Source organism: Enoplosus armatus, chromosome 16, assembly GCF_043641665.1.
Source record: "Enoplosus armatus isolate fEnoArm2 chromosome 16, fEnoArm2.hap1, whole genome shotgun sequence".
NCBI classification, from domain to species: Eukaryota; Metazoa; Chordata; class Actinopteri; order Centrarchiformes; family Enoplosidae; genus Enoplosus; species Enoplosus armatus.
Genome location: NC_092195.1, coordinates 10,120,844 through 10,137,949, shown reverse-complemented (window position 1 = coordinate 10,137,949; position 17,106 = coordinate 10,120,844). Strand labels below are relative to the sequence as shown.

The 17,106-nt window shown below is 45.5% G+C and overlaps 2 protein-coding genes across 2 annotated transcripts; both read left to right on the top strand.

Moving 5' to 3' along the window:
• The first annotated feature begins 2,443 nt into the window (after nt 1–2,443).
• Nucleotides 2,444–7,754, top strand: ahdc1 (AT hook, DNA binding motif, containing 1). Its single transcript, XM_070922351.1, has 3 exons — nt 2,444–3,652; nt 3,781–5,501; nt 6,005–7,754. Exons 1-3 carry the CDS (start codon nt 2,444–2,446, stop codon nt 7,752–7,754), a joined length of 4,680 nt encoding a protein of 1,559 aa, XP_070778452.1.
• A 3,988-nt stretch (nt 7,755–11,742) lies between these two features.
• Nucleotides 11,743–16,902, top strand: LOC139299173 (probable methyltransferase-like protein 24). The gene is made up of 5 exons (XM_070922086.1): nt 11,743–12,078; nt 13,303–13,401; nt 14,552–14,688; nt 14,880–15,147; nt 15,822–16,902. The coding sequence occupies exons 1-5, from the start codon at nt 11,743–11,745 to the stop codon at nt 16,125–16,127; spliced, it is 1,146 nt and encodes a 381-aa protein (XP_070778187.1). The 3' UTR covers nt 16,128–16,902.
• Nucleotides 16,903–17,106: the final 204 nt, after the last annotated feature.

Here is a 17,106-nt window from a genome sequence, read left to right as displayed (position 1 = left end):
TGCTTAAACAATGAATCTTAGTGGGAGCGTTTGATTGGCTGGCATCTAAGCCCTGTCAGAATGCCCCCCGTCGAGCACAGTAGAAAGATATTTGCATGTGTGTCTTTGTTTTGTGTGTGATCGTGCATGACTATATATGTGTGCGTGTGTGTGTGACATGTATGTCTTTATGTGCAAATCGATGTGTGAGTGTGTGGGAGGATGAAGCTGTGGGGGCATATTTGAACATGTCTTTGTGTGTTGGTTTGTGTGTTTGTGTGTGTGTGTATGTGAGTTACAGTGTGTGCATGTATGTGTAAACACATGTGCAGCAATGTTTAATTAAAGCATGTGTTCTTCTCCTTCTCTCACACACTGGTCAGATGGAGCCTTAATTAATGAATGCTGTTAATTAGACGAGAGAGAGAGTGAGAACGAGAATGGGAGAGAAAAGAGAGGGGGAGAGAGAGAGAGAGGCAAGGAGACTGCACTGGGCATGGGAAGGAGTGGGTGAGGGGGTTAAAGAAAGTATGTGTTGTGAGTGTGTGTGTGTGTGTCTGTGTGTGTTCATCTCCATATTTGTCTGTCCCAGTTGTGTCATTTCTCAGAGCAGCAGAACGTTAAGGTTGGTCTGCTCCATGTGTGCAGCCCCAAACTCTATAGCTACAGCAAAACTCTCACACTCCTCTTCCTCCTCCTCCCTCCCTTCCTCAATCACGTCTTTCACCTCCCTGTACTTCTTCTGTCTCTCGCCCTCTCTCATACTTTCTCACCCATTCGCATACTCATTCTAGTGTCTTCACTCCCTCCCCGTCCCCCTCTCTCTCTGTCCTTCTCCCTCCCTCCTAATCAGAGCCATATGTTGGAGAGGGAGGCGGAGAGATCTGAGGATGGACAGGATTGTGTTGTATGTAGAGAGTGTGGTACAGTGTTGGAGCCAGCCGTGCGTGTATATATGCGTGCAAGTGTGGCACGCATGCTTGTATTTGTTTTTGTGTGCATGCATGCAGTCACGTGTGAGTCTGATAGCACGTGTGGTCCAGATTTCGTAAGACTTGTGTCTGTTCAGGCTGTCTGTACTTTCTCCTCTGCTCTGGGTTTCTATAATCCCCCCATCGTTCCTGTCTTTCTGTCACCTTCATCTCTCCATCCTCTTAACACCTCTCTATTCATCACCTCTCTGCTTCCCCCTGGTGGCTGCGATTATTCACACATTCTCATTCTTGTTGCACCCTCCAAATCTAGTGCTTTGTAATGCATTTGAATAGTTTTGGCGAAATGTGGCATTCACTGTGAGTATAAGTGTGTGTGTGTGTGTGTGTGTGTGTGTACTTTTCACCACTAAACAATTGCTTATTATAATTTATGGATTTTTACAACATGTACATCTACTCACTCAAATATGGTGAGATTAAAAAATGTGGCACAGCTCACTCAATCCCATACATTATACACAATTCTGTGAGTCTGCTCATCATCATGTAGTGATGATCCTCAGTGTGTGTTAGTGAGCATTGAAAATCCAGTAACACAGATAAAGTGGCACTGGCTTACATGTGTACCCACAATCTGCTGGTACGTATCGGAATGAAAGTACAATTAGAGTTTAAAAATTTATATTGCAAGTCATTCCAAAATAATTGTGTCTGATGTGAGATGGTGCAGCCCTCACCAAAATACTGATTCTTGTCTGGTCTGATGCATGCTGTGACATCATGTACTAATCTCTTATTCTCTTTTTCTTTCTGCTCCACCTTCCTTTCTTTCTCTTTTTTCCCACCTTCTTCAACTCCCTGTCCCTTCCTCGGTCTGTCTGTCTGTCTGTCTGTCTGTCTCTTTCTCTCACTCTAGCAACCATGGGCAAAAGACAGGAGCAGAGGGGAGAGAGAGAAGTATGTGAGCTCTCCACTGCAGTATTGATGACCCAATGATCCCCTGCAGAACAGAGCCAGTCAGGCAGACAGAGTGAGGCTCAACTCAGAATCAAAATCAGAATCAGCGCCACAACCATTCGGTAAAAGCAACCAATTGAGCAGGATATGAATGGTAAACGTAATCTAATGTCGTAATGCTGCCGTGTGGGTGGCACAGTTAATAGAGTAGAGTGCATTACGGATTAGGTTTATGGCCCATTGCCAAAAATGTTGATGATTCTATCCTACAACCACAATTTGTCACTGCTTCAAATATTAGATTTTTATATGTACAGTGTTTGATGCCTTACAATGACCAATATATTAAGTGGCAAGGAGTTTATATTAAGTGTCTTAAATGCAACAGGAAGATGAACTTATTTGTGAACTCCCTATCCAGTTGATAATTGTTTTTATTTCTGTTCTTAGGTCCTTGAATCATATAGCCAGCTGTTAGAGGAAGACAACTACAAAGAAGAAACATTCATTTTCATTCAGCAGACAACATCCCTCTTTTTTCCTCCGTCAGTACCAGCAAGACCGTCCACTGAATGAGTGGCTTGTCAGATCGCCTACATTCAGGCCAAACTGGGGCTCCAGTGGGCTGTGGTGGGACAAAGGAAAAAGTGTGTGTGGAGGGGCTGGAGGGGCTGGCAGGGCCTGAGCTCTGGACCAGGGAGCTCGGGCTCCAGGAGGGGTCCCAGGATCCCTCTAACGATGGACTGGCACCGGTGACCTCTGACCACTTTCCCTCGTCCTCTCCTTCTGCCCTGGCCAACGGCCTCCATCTACAGAGAAGGCTGGGGCACAGCTCCTGCCGGCGGAGGCAGACGGAGACGGAGACTCACACTCCCGCTGAGACACATACATTTGCAGAGACACTTAGAAACATGCAAACGCACATAGACCAAGATGTGCATGCACAGGCTGTTTCACACGCACACGTGGATAATTGTGGACACATGGATATCAACACACATACAGGTTCTGTAGGGCCAGAACACACCAGAACTCTCACACCAGAGCCCATACACACAACCTCACCTCAACCCCTGTCTTTGACACTTGGCAATCGTCCTGCCTCCACCAATCAGCTGGCAGCCCCAGTCCTCACTGCAGAGACAGACATGCCCTCAACCTTTTGCCCAGTCCCTATTGGTCCAAACCCAAATACAGGCTCCTCTCCTCTTCCTGTGGAGGCAGAGAAGAAGTATGCACTCCGCAGCTCAGGGCGTCCCCGCTTCCCCTGTCACCTGCGCAAATCCTCCCGCCTCCGCCGAAGCATTGAAGATGGGGAGAAGAGAGCAGGGAGGGAGAGGGGAGGAGAGGGGGAGGATGAAGTATTGGAGGAGAAGATCTGGAGGGTTAAAGAGGAGGAGGTGGCTGTTGGTGAGAAAGAAGAGTATTCGTCTGTGGAGGCTGTTCTCCCCACGTCTCCCTGCCCGACAGACATCGCTCTTGCTCTAACTGTACCCAAACCTGTTACTAAAGCTATACCTAAACCTGGACCCAGACTTGGGCATAGACCTGGACCTAAATCCAGGTCTAGGCCTGCACCGAAATCTGTCCATAAAGCAGGTCCCAAAAGTGTCATGAAAAAGCGCCAGGCAGCCCAGTCCATGGCTCAACGTGCTACCCAGCATCAACCATTTGCAAATACATCCACCATCCCTGCACCTCTGATAAATGTGAAGGAGGAACCTGTTGCAGAGTTGGGGGCATCTAATCCCAATAACCGGAGACGTGGGCGTTTTGTTGGCGTAAGTTAATTAATAGTTACAAATTGTTGTAGTTACTCCTTGACATAACACACAATTTTATAACGTGTGAAATAGATGTTTATACAATTTGCAATTTTATTTGTTTTATGTTGGCTTCTGCTTTACAGGTGAGGAAGATTGTTGTCAAGGTGGCTCGCATTCCTGTTAGCCTTAGCCGCCGACAGAAGAGCTACAAGATTTCCAATTTGGAGACAGTTACAGGGACAGAGAAGGGCAATGATGGTGGTCTGGAGGGCTCAGAGGTAGTTCGAGAGCCGACCGCACTTCTCCGCATGAAGAACAATGGGAAGAGTGTTATGGTGATGTTCCCTCCTGGAGAACTGCCTGTTATTCTCAAACGCAGGCGGGGACGACCACCTAAACAGGCTGTGCCAGGAATACCTGGAGAGCCTCCGAATGCCGGGAATGCTGGTGGTATTGGAGATCAGCCCAAGAAGCCCCAGAGGCGGCGTCGGACTAAGCTCCCTTCCCCTTATCCATCCTATGTTAATGATACTAATGATGTGAAAACAGAGTATGGGGATGTTCTATCCAAACTCGCCTTCTTAAACCGACAGCCCCCTGCCACTGGCCGCTGCTCTCCCCCTCGCTGCTGGACACCCAGTGAGCCAGAAAGCTTTCATACCCCCTTGGAAAACCCTGGAATATCCACCCTGCTCCACCGGCTCACTGGGTATAGACGCCCTCGAGGTGGCAGAGGAGGGGGCATTGGAAGAGGTGGAGGAGCAGCAGGGGGGATTGGGGGCAGTGAACGCAATAAGAGCACCTTCAGTGACTTCTTTGAATCCATTGGCAAGAAGCGGAAACCGAGCCCCCATTCTGAGCATGGATTACCTAGGAAAAGGGGAAAGGGTGGAGGTGGGGTTGGTAGAGGAGGGGGTATTGTAGGAACTGAGCCCGGGGGAGAGAAAATAGTCAAGAGGAGACGTGTGAGGAAAAATGGTGCTTTTAAAGGGGAGGGGGTGTCCATGGGGCAGGACTGGCCCAATGGGGCAGGTGGCTGGGGGGAGGAGGGGGGTATGGACAAGGAGAAAGGTTTGGGTGGGTATCAGCTCTGTGGATCTCCAAGGGGGGGGTTTTCCTCCTGTGAGGTTGGAAGAGGAGGTGCCTATAGCAGTCCAGGAGGAAGCAGAGGGGTTGGGCCAGCTGGAGAGGACTCACAAGGCCTGTTTGCTGGATATTTCCGGTCACTCCTAGACTCGGATGATTCGTCAGACCTGTTGGACATCTCCTCGCAGTCAGACCCCCGCAAAGCTTCATCCACCCCTGGTTATGAGCCATCCAGTCCAGCTACTGGTCACAGCTGGTCCCCTGCATTCCCCAAGTGGAGCACCAAGGGTGCAGGTCCTGCGGTGGAGGGTTCAGCCCAGACACATTGCTCCTCAGCCAGGCCTCCATACAGCTATGGCAGCCTGGCCCAAACATCCCCCACCACTTCTACCTATCCAAAATCCACCCCACCATCTCTCTCACACTCTCCTAGCTCCCCCCATCCTGCTTCTTATGGCCACTTCTCCTCTGGCTACTCCTCCTCTTCTCCTGCGGTGCCACAGAGATCCTCAGACTGCAGCTTTGCATATGGATCTGGCCACAGCAGTGGCAAGACCACCACTGTTGGTCAAATGGGTTATTCTAGCTACCAGGCAGCAGCCAAGCGAGGCTATAGTGGATATCCTGCAGCAGGTCATTCCTCCATGGTGCGGGGGGAGTCGACAGGACCCACATCACCAGGAGGAGGGTACATGTCTGTGGCCAAAAGTAGCCCCTTCAGCTCCTCCTCCTCTCCAGAAGGTTACAAACAGTTCATCTCCAATCAGTGGAGCTACAGGTAAATCATTTGTGGCAGCCTGTCATCATAAAAAAAACTCCAAAAGAAATACATTGAATTCAAGAAAAGAGAGTCTTTTTCACATACAAAAATCTGACTCGGTATGAAAGGTTTTTTAATGAATAGGTGATTAAATGTTTTCTTTAACTGAAAGTACTAGATGTACAAGCTGATAAAACTCAGGATCAAAAAGATGTGAATTACTCAATATGAATATTTCACTCAAGCACATCATTGTCAATTTTACCATGTCCATCATGTGCTAATTAACAGTCGATACCTGACATTAGTTAACTCAGGGCTAAAACGTGTGTTTATCCAACTTCAGAATCCATTGTCAGAACCTGCATTCATAGTTTTCTCTTCAGATTCATATTACTGATTGGTGGAACTGCAACCAAGAGCAGTGGAAATTAAAACATTGCTCAAGTCCACACATGTTGCTCAAGGGCTGTTTGTGTGTTTTATAATTCGTGTTGCTATATTTATGTTTTTTTTTTCAGACAAGGTTATGGTGGCTGGTCAACAGACAGCTTTGGGCATCAGTATCACGGCTACAGTGAATATGGCTCCAATGAGTCCAAAGACATCTTGGATATCTCAAACTACACCCCCCAGAAGGCCAAGCGACAACCTTTTCCTGAAAGTCTATCAGAATCCTCCTCTGACTCTTCACATCTTGGCTCTGCAGTCACTGGTAGTGGACCTAGCTCCACAAGTGGCACGTACAAACAGAATGAGGCTGCTTCTGTTGGTGGAGAGGGGGGTCAATCAAGTCTGTCCAGCCTGGAGAAGTTGATGATGGATTGGCATGAGAGTGCTTCGGGGCCCTCGTATAACTGGAGCCAGAATGTCCTCTTCCAGGGCGGGGGAACCAGCAAACCCGGCCGCGGGCGCAGGAAACGGACTGAACCACAATTAGAAAAAGACGGGGGTTCTGCTTTACACTCTGATTCCCCATCCAGTCCCTCCCCAACACCTACTCCTGGACCTAAGCGGGGAGGGGTTGGAGGGCGGGGCAGAGGGTCGAGAGGAGGCCGAGGGGGTTTGTCTCCATGTCAGAGAGAGCGGCCATCAGGGGCCAAAGGCAGAGGCAAGGCTGCCTCCACATCTGGAGGAGCAGTGTCTGCTGGAGGTCCGGAGGGGTCTGGGCTGTTCCAGGAGGGGCTGGACTATTACAGTGGGGACAGTAGTAGCCTCTCTCCCCTGGCCACTCCTAATCCTGCACCACCTTCCACCTACCTCCAGGAGCCCTGTGAGTACCCCTCCCCTTATTCTGCCCACCCGTCTACACCATCCTCTGAGGAGCGATATCCAGCCTTATACCCTGGAGAGTCCTCCTCTTCCCTCTCACCCAGTGTCTCATCTCCCCCTTACCCTCCGAAGCCCACCCCTCCTCCGCCCCAGTCTTACCACCCTGTCCCCTCCAGGACCTTCTCCCCCTCCTGCTCTCCCTCACCTCGAGTAACACCCCACTGTGGCACTGCACTGAGTCCTTCACACCGCCCCCCTCCAAAAGACCCACAGTTCTCGCAGTATGACTCCCCCAGCTACTGCAGCTCCCCCTACTGGTACGGACAGACATCGCACAGCGGCAGCCCCAGCCCGCACTCACACAGCACACACTCAAATACAGCCGTGCACACACACAGCAACCCGCACACAAGTCCTCATGGAAATACACATAGTAATCCGCTCGCTAGCCCAAATGCGAACACACACACGCATATGAATCCAACTACCCATGACACACACCACCACAATACACAGCCCCACGCAAACCTGAGCTCACACACCAACACCCATCCCAGCTCACACCTCCAGAGTAACCCCCTCTCCCATTCAAACCCCCACACCAACAATCAGCCCCACCACAACACACACACCAACCCCAACTCTCACCTCCCCTCCCATACACACTCCAACCAGAGTCCCAGCCTCCACTCCCACTCAACACCTGTGCTGTATGAGGACTGCAGCCCTCCCTCGACCATGCCCCCCCACAAGCGGGATCTGACCCCCCATGCTATGAGCACAGGCCACCGCCAGGTCCCCTTGCCCCACTCCCCATACCCCAAACCTCCCCTGGACTCCTCGCCCCATCAGGAGGACACTGGCGTCTTCTCGTTGTCCCATCAATCCTACCAGGGCATGGGACACCGCTTTGCCTCCCAGGTGGCTCAGGGAGGTGGGGTGCTGTGCCAGCTCCTGGACCCTGCCAATGATGACAGCTTCAGTGTCACCAGCCTGTAACAGCAGGTGAGTTTATTTAACCTTCGTATAAAGAATAAGGTCATCCTAAAACTCAGGAGCACCACTGGAACTCTAACAGACATTTCCAGAGGAGTGTTTGATTACTGACGATGACCATACTTTTGTTTTGAAAATAGCTCATTAATTGATATTTAATTGGACAATAAAATTATGGGAAAAAAAGACATCACAAACAAATTAATCCATCAATAGACACACCAAATTGTAAAGCTGTTCATTACTTGATATTTAATTGGAACATGAAGCACTATTAGTAATTGTAATTAGTAAATGAAAAGTTAATATAAACATTTACAGTGGGATTTTTGTATGTATGTGTATTTCACAAAACAGCCTTATGAAATTGGCATATAGAAAGGTCTGGTTAAATAGCAATTTATTAATTGATTTTGCAAGACTCCCCAGGTTTTATTGTTGCGTGTGTCTCAAAACATGTTCAAGCTGTGAAAGTCCATGTAAACTCTTCAGTACAAATATGTAAATCAATAAAAATGGAGTACAATAGTACACCACAGTGCACACGTTACTTACCACATTACTTTTAGCACCAAATCAAACACTGCAAAGATGACTTAACTTATGTATGTTTACAATGGTCTGTTAAAACAGTGTCGTGGTTTAGTTTGCTCAATTCATAGTATGCTTTTCATTTTACCACTACCAAAAATGTCAGTCTTTCTAGTCTTTTCACCTCTTTCTCTCTCTCCCTCCCTCTGTTTTTCTTCCAGGTGCATTCAATCCCAGCTTTTACAGATTTGCAAACATTTTCTTTTTTGGTAAGGAGACTTCTTTGTGTGAAATGAAGGGTGAGAATTTAGCTGCCAGCTTTGGACAGTAAAGCTTTAATTCTCCAGCACTGACAATCAAGATCAACCGCAACTTAAACACCCAAGCATGCACACACACAAATGCACACACACACACACACACACACACACACACAGACACGCATGTGCAGATTAAGTCACTACCTAAACCTGAACACATAAAATCATACATGTGTACCCTCACTCACACTCTTTGCTGGAATGAGGGAATGGCCGAGAGGAGCTGACAGATGAATACCAGACGCTGATGGACAGAGACAAACCTATTTCCTCCTTCCTTTGAGTCCTGCTGAGATGCATAGAGGACTCTGTTTCCCAGAAGTCTGTATCTCACCAAATCTTTCTGGTCCTGTTCTGTACATCTGCAATATGGACATATTAGGATCACACTACTCTCTCTCTTTCTGTGTCTTTCCTCTGTTCTCTCTCAACCTCCCCTCCTCTGCTAAACCAGCAACTATGGTCTGCACTCAACCTACACTAAACCTGCATTTCTGTCTTGTGCCGTAACCTGAACCGCATCTGAGCCTAAATCAACTTTTTAAATACCATGAGCCTAGCAAATGTCCCGCTCTGTGCACTCCTTGTCTTGTGTCCCCTAAGAGAAAAGTGGACTAAACCAGTTTCTGCTCTTGAAATACCAGCATCTGTACATACGACTCCAGCTCCAAGCCAGGGGCCCCCTCTGAAGGTCCGTCATCAACATGCCCTCCTCAGCGTTCTGCCATGGTTTCTCTGCTCTGGGGGGGGAGAGAGGACTGCAGCATGGAGACCCAACATCCTGTGTTTTGCTGTTTTAACTACAAGGGAAAGAGACATTGAAATCACACAACGGCCCCAAAGAGACTCGTTTTCTGTGTGCAAATGTGAGACAGAGGAGGGTGTGTTTGTGTGACTGCAGCTATGCATGTATTTGTGTGTATGTGTGCATTTATGTGTGTGTGAGTGTGTGTGTGTGCGTGCCTGTGGGGTCAAAAGGAGTGAAGCTCCTCAGACACCAAAGTCTTTGCGGGGCCTCATTTTTTCTTTCACTCTCTCCCTTCTTTTTTCTGTGGTCTTGTGTTGTTTGGTGGTTTTTGTGATGAAAAAAAATTGTATATCTGTCTGTTACATATCATGTATGTATCTGAGGTGCAAAATATTTAAATACACATTCTGTTCTTGCCATTGGTAATCTTGTCTATAGCATACTGCTTCTTTAAGGGATTATGGGAGGTGTGAGCATGTTTGTGTGTGTGTGTGTGTGTGGGTGTGTATCTGCGTGTGTGTGTTTTAGAGCCTCCCTGAGTATTGGGCTTTGCCCAGGCTGTCTGGGACTGTGAGCAAGAGAGTTCAGTCAAGGACACAATTCGACAGGGAATGAAAGGGAGGGGAGGAGAGGAATGGATGGTGGGGAGGGGAGGATGTGTTGGAGGGGAAAGAAAGAAACCAGACTGAGGAAATCAGAAAATAGTGTCGGAGAGGTTTTAAAGCCACTGAAACAAAACGCACAAAAATGTACTGTTTCGAAATTCCTCTTCCAAATAAGGAAATGTATTAAAGCACAGCGTAGCGCCTGGTGGTACCAGGAAGCTGACAGGAAGGGACCCCATTCTCATTTCATGTCCTCACAGGGAAACTTGCTATTATAGAGCAAATACTGTACATCTGCAGCTTGTGTGTATGCATGTGTGTGCCAAACAGACAGAGAGAGAGAGTGAGAGAGAAAGAAAGCAGATGGGGGGAGTTTACTGGCTGCATATTGTGTACAGTTTGTCAACAGGCTGACTAAATAGACTCAGACATGGCCGGAGGAAATGTGTTTGCTGTGACATTCCACTTTATGGTGGAAGGGGACACGCACTGTCAACAACACTACGTGACAGACAGAGAAGAAGAGGGTGTAGAGCAGCAGCTCTCTTTCGGACCTTTCTTTTGCACTATAGTTGTACAAAATAACAGCATTTACTTTAATACCAATGGTTTTCTGTGCTAAATTCAAACAAAACTACAGCCAACTTAAACCCATACTCTCAGCAAGTTTAACACTATTCTGCAATCATCTGTAAAATTATTTATCAACAGTCACTGATTTTTACTTAAGTAAAAATGGAAAAAACAATGCAAGAATACCCCATTACAAGTACAAGTCCTGCATTCAAAACATTTAAGAAAAAGTATGTATTATCAAAATTATTATGTTCATTATGCAGAAGAATGCCCCTGTTAGTTTTATATACAGTATATTACATTGTTTGATTACTATTCCATTAATGTGTAAGCAGCATTTGAATGTAGCTGGTCAAGAGGGAGCTAATCCTCACAACTTTATGTATTGTTGGTTTGTATAATAACATATATAACAATATGTATATAACGTGTAGTATTTTATATACTAATCATAAGTTTACTGTGTAAAATGTGAATCTCCTAAGTAACTAGTAGGTCTAGCTGTCAAATAAATGTGCTAGAGTAAAAAGCACAATATTGCCCACTGATATGTGGTGGAGTATTTACTAAAAACTAGCGTAAAATGTAAGTAGCTAGGCCTATTCATGTAAAGTAGTAGTACCTCAAAACTGTACTGCTACCCTACAGTCGCCTACTTCTACTAGCCACAAGGTTAAAATGATCACTGCATACCATTACTAATTCAAATGTTAGTGAATGAAATAATAATTATTAGTGATATTACAGTCTCCGCTCATACTGGTGAGAACTGCTTGAGCGTCGCCTAGCAACAAAGTCAACCAGAAAATCATTAACTAACGTATTCTCTTTACATTAGCATGGCAGTTTTATACAAGTTAAGCATTTAGCTTCACAACACTTAAAGCGTTTATTTAACATGGGAGTTTTTGACCAGTGTCCTGATTTAAAGGGGATTTAACCAATATTTAGGTTAATTGTAAACGGTATGTGTTAGCTAGCTTATGGGCTAAATAAAACGGCAGTCATTGTGTCAATAAGGCCACCGTTGACCGAGGAATGCGCTTCGTCATCACAACTTTCCCCTGGGGATAGGAAGGAGAAGGAGGAGGTCGGGGAGGAAAGAGGAGGAGGGTGTTCTCAGCTGGGACTTTCCTCACTGCCCTCCAGAAAAAAGTTGAATCACAGGGCACCGCGCCGGAGATGTTCCCCGGTGCCGCTACGCTGAAGGTATGCGGACCTGTGTGCTGTGGTGGGGCCGCGGTGGGCTCCCCCTCCGCTCGGGAATACTCCTTCTTTCAATTCCACCGCTTCTCCTCGCACTCCAGCTCCTCGTCGTCGGGCCACTGTTACCTCGAGCAGCCAGGGTGGGGGTGGAGGACCAGGAGGGAGCAGTTGCCTTTTCAGTTATTAGCATCGAACCGGAGAGGAACTCACGCCAACGGGGATCCCCGTCCCTGCGACCGGGGCTGGAGGAGGGGGAGGAGGAGGAGGTAGAGGTGGAAGATGGGGAAAGGAGGGAGGGGGCTCAAGCGTATGAGGATGAGAACGAGATGCACTCGCGTCAGGTAAATATAATAGCGCAGCGATAAAAGTTTAATTGAAATGTTTATGAATGTTTGCATTAGGCGTATTGAACAGATAGGCTTATAGGTCTATATGTAATGCATATACTGTATATCCACCTATACGTTTTATGCAACCACATTAATCATTTAGAATTTTATTCCTGCATATTTGCACTCTACCATTGCACTATTATATTCTTGTTTGACTTAGACACTGTATGTTGTTGTTCATTGTTTATATATATACTTTTTATTTATCTTCTTTCACCTACTTGTGTATGCATAATAGCTAAATGGCTATGGTAACCTTTGTTCAGCTTTGTTGTCCCTATTTTCTGTTCTATTTCTTACACATACTTAGCCAATAAATCTGATTCTGATATTGAATATTAGGTGAAAAAACAACCCCAGCTCATGTCATGCCGTATTGCTTACCTTGCCGCCAATTGAACATAATTTAAAATGTACTGAATTTGAAATGAGAGTAAATAGACAGATGAAGGGATAATGGCATTCAGTACTGTACATGCTCAGCTTAGAGATAAAAAAAAATGAAATAAACATACCCTGCTGCTATGGTTTCCTCTTCCAGTTTATTCATTATGCTGGGTCACTTTGTGCACAGCTCTGTGAATTATTACAGCCATAATGGAACAGGTGAGGGCAGGGGGTGAGCACAGCACTGACCCCAGATCTGAGAGTGGTGACAGCTGTTCTCTCCTTCTCTCTTTGACCTTCAGTTGCATAGAGCTTCAACCTTCATCTGTGTTTGTGTATTGGTGCATCTGTCCGCTCTGTACCTCGAACTCCTTCCCCTCACTCCTCACCCCCTCTCTCTTTCATTCTCCTTTTCTCTCACTGTCTCTTTTTCTGCCCAAGGCTAAACTCTCTGACTCATACAAGTGAATCATCAACCCCCCCTCCCCACAGAGGTTGCCATGGTGACCACAGGTTTCAGTCTGAGTTGGGTGGGGGGCTTTGTGTGAGTGTGTATGTGTGTGTGTTTGTATGTTACAGTGCCTCGGGCAAATATCTTATCAGCGGGACAGAGGTCAGAGCCTGTGACCTGACCTGCCTCCTCAGCCCTCATACCTGGGGGCAGGGGGTGCACACTCACACACATTACTGCCATTCCTATGCATTATTAAATTTCCCATGACTCTGTTGGTATTCCTTCCTTACCTTAGTATCAATATATTGATATGTATGTGTGCATGTTCCCAGATTGGACCCAGAACATTGGAGGTGCAGCTGTGGGCAGCAGACAAACCGTCCTTCACTGCAGAACTCAATCGTATCATCACATATATCACCAGGCCACAGGTATGCTACACATAACATCACTTAAAAAACTCAGGAGTGCTGTCAAATAAAAAAAGATTATCTTGACGGTGTGAAAAATTCATCAATGTGTGAAATGCACTTTAAAGGCTTCTAATATCATAAACACTACCAAACACAATTTGAACATTTCTAATTTGTACTTTCTGTATATGGCACATTGATGATGAGATGAAATAAAATGTTAAGTTATAAAGGAATTAGGTATACCGTATTACATATATAGTCTAATCTTTTTGGATTGTGATTATAAAAAGTGATGTTGGTTTTTGACCCCTCATCACTGGTTGCATATGACAGTGTGAGCAATGTAACCAAAATGTCCCTAAGTTTAGTATTTCATGAGAAAAAAGTCAGAGAGAATACAACTCATTTTGAGTAGCAGACATGTTTTTTCTTCTTCTTTTCTGTCTTAGTGATCATCTTGTGACCCCTCAGATTTATCTTGCGACCCCTTTGGTGGTATCCTGACCCTCAAGTTTGGAACCACTGGTCTAATATTTTGGGCCCTCCCTGAAGGTCTCAAGCCACACTCCGGCTCATAAGGGAGCTACAGATACTGCAGCCAGGAGTTAGATCTTGCCAAGCCTTAGAAGTAATCAATAAAAATGTAACTTTTTCAACTACTTCACTGCTACAACTGCAGACTTCCAGTGTGGGGGTTAACATAGCAGTAATATGATCAGTCAGGCGCTGTCAGCATCCTGGCAGCAGAATTCAGCAAAATCTGGAGTCAGTGAGGACTTTCAGTTCCAGACTAGAAACTCCCATACAAGAGTTAAGACTTACATAACACAGAGTGCTGGGGAACGGGAGGGAAATGATTAAACCAAGTATATTGTGTTGATTTTGTTGTGCAATTATTCAAAAGCTGCCACAAATTAAGATGACTCCCAAAGTTACTCAAGTTAAATGATTACCATCAACATTTAAGAGTCGATTTTACTAGAAAAGCATTACTTAGAGACATCACTCACTGTCTAAAATGTTCTCACAAATTTCTCAAGACAAGCTTTCACACAACTTCTTCCTCTTTAACTTCCCCTCTTCTTAGTTGTATGCTGTGTAAGACTGTTCTCAGACCTCTATCCAACCCATCTCATGTGAGCTCTCCTCTCCTGTCCATCCTCAGCTAAACTGCTCCAGGGTTTTGTCTCCAGGTCAGGCTCAGGCATCACAGCCCCCCGCAGATTCACGCCACTGGCTGCTGTGTGCTGAGGACTGGCTCCTTCCAGCTGCAGATAGGCCGTGTGTTGCATACTCCTTTAGGTGTGCCCATACGTCTGTACACTATGTGCATGTGTCTGTGCATGTGCTGTAATGCTTATGCATTCACATCACTGGCAGAGTTGGAATAAACAAGCAATGCATATTTAATCATGCATGCAATAATCTTCAAACCACCTCTGTGGTCCCCTGTCTCCCTGTCTATCATTTTGTGTTTGTCTTTGTCTCTCTAGTATGGATGGGGAAGATGCAGACTTTCTAAAGACTGTTTCAGGGCTGGGGTGTGAAGTCCACAGATTTGATCCCAGCAACTCCAATGCATCTGGTGGTCACCTTGGCAACAGTTTGGCTAGTAACCATGGTGATGGAGGCGTGGTTAGCCAGCACAAGATGTGGCTGGAGTGGCGAGCTCCAAGGAAGCGCAAGCACAAGACAAGAGGCAACCTGGGTAGTGTTTCTCAAACACTGGCAGACATCATGGCTGCTCTGGGACATCACACAGTAAGACTCACACACATAAACACAAGCACACGCGCACACACAGAAATTTGGAGACACAGTGCCAAACAAACATACCTTAGAGTCTTTTCGACCCAATATACCCAGAAAGCTCTCTTACTTGTACGTTCCCATAGCAACAGGGCTCTGCGCCATCCCTGGCTGCCATGGCAACAATTTAAGTGAGGGAATCACACACTGGCCCAGTTACATCCTGTAGCCACAAGAGGGAACTGCATACCTATAGTTTGAGTGTGTGTTGGTTGACATTAGGTGGTGACACAAGTGGTCTGAGACATCCATTTATAAATATTCAATAATGATTTTAATTTTATTTTCAAATATTTGGCTATACTGATTAGGTCTATGAAAGCAGTAAGGCTGCACAACATAAAAAAATCCTAATAAGTTCTTATTATGAAAAATATAAACAGTAACATGAATTGTACTGAATATGGACAAAACTTTTACAATTCTTGTCAATTCCAACAAACCTTTCTGTTACAGTAACAACAGCAGATGCCTGATATTTTTAGGATGGCAATCTCATTTTGCTTTCATTTATTTATTTATTTATTATCTATTTTGATTTATTTCATTTCATTTATTTGTATTGTGAATATATGACCATTATTGTGCGGTCCTACAGGATAATATTGAATCTCTATTCTCTTTAGGTTCACTTCCTGTATGCTAACCTACTCAGTGCTGAGTGGCGAGTTTTCCAGAACTGGATTGAGTCAGGAACTCTGCAGAGTGTCCATCATCTGGTTGCCACAGTGCACCTGCAATGGGCAGGGTTTGAGGTGGGCGGAACCGATGAGGAGGTGCTCCGCTATTGGTTCAGTGTCATACAGGGTCTACAAGCTTCTGGACTCAAGCTGGTCCACAGCTCTGCAGGAGAGGGTCACAGTGTCCTAAAACAGACAGTAGCAAATGCGCACAGCTCCTACACACTCAGCTGGGTCAACACGAGACACTGACACTCACATGAATGACTCACGGGTGCACACACATGACCAGACATTGTGGATTGTCTCAAACAAGGAGGTCAAACTTAAAATAGTTGGCGGAGTTACACTTTTCTTACAATGAACTTTTTCCCTGTCATTCCAGGCACAGACAGTTCTTAACATGACATTGCCCCCTAGTGGAGATGAAAGGATCTGCCTTTCTATGACTCCACCCTCAGAGGGAAATACTGTTGTGTCATGTACATAATACTGGCTAATTTGACCAAATATAGAGCAGAAGGAGGGCTTGCTGATTTAACTGGGCAATGACAATAATAATAAAAAAAGTAAATTGCAGCTAGATTGCTGGATTGTGTCCTAATTAGTTTTAAATACCAAACAGATGTCTGGCAGGTACCAACACATTTTCATTTCTTTCTTTTTTCTTTTAAGTTGAACCATAGACCTGCAGTTTTATCAATATCATATCATATTATTATATCATACAGTGCGACCCCTTTCACAATCATTTGATCCAGCTGTAGTTTAAATTTAGATTGAGCAGATTATTTGATGTATTTGTGTAGGCCTTGAAATGTTTTTATGTGCAATAATCCTTTACATTGAAGAGAAGCTTAAATTATATCGAGACTAATAGTGCCTACTGTGAAATATATAGACATTTGCCCATTATACTGATGCATTTTTGCACTCTACTGTGTACTGTATAGCAAAGAGGAAAACAATGAAACCATGTCATGAACGTGCATTAATACCGCAATAAAATACCAATTAAAGCCAGAAATCCTTGACTGCTACATTGTCTGTCCTTGATCATTCATTCCTGGTAACAACAGGTAGTAATTCCATAAGAGGGACCATTAGTGGGATCTGGCAGACACAATGTAAATGATCCATAAAGGGTGTTAGATTAATGTTGAATGACAGGAGATGAGCTAATGTATTGTCCCTTTTCCTCTTTAGATACACCTTGCACCCATATACCTTG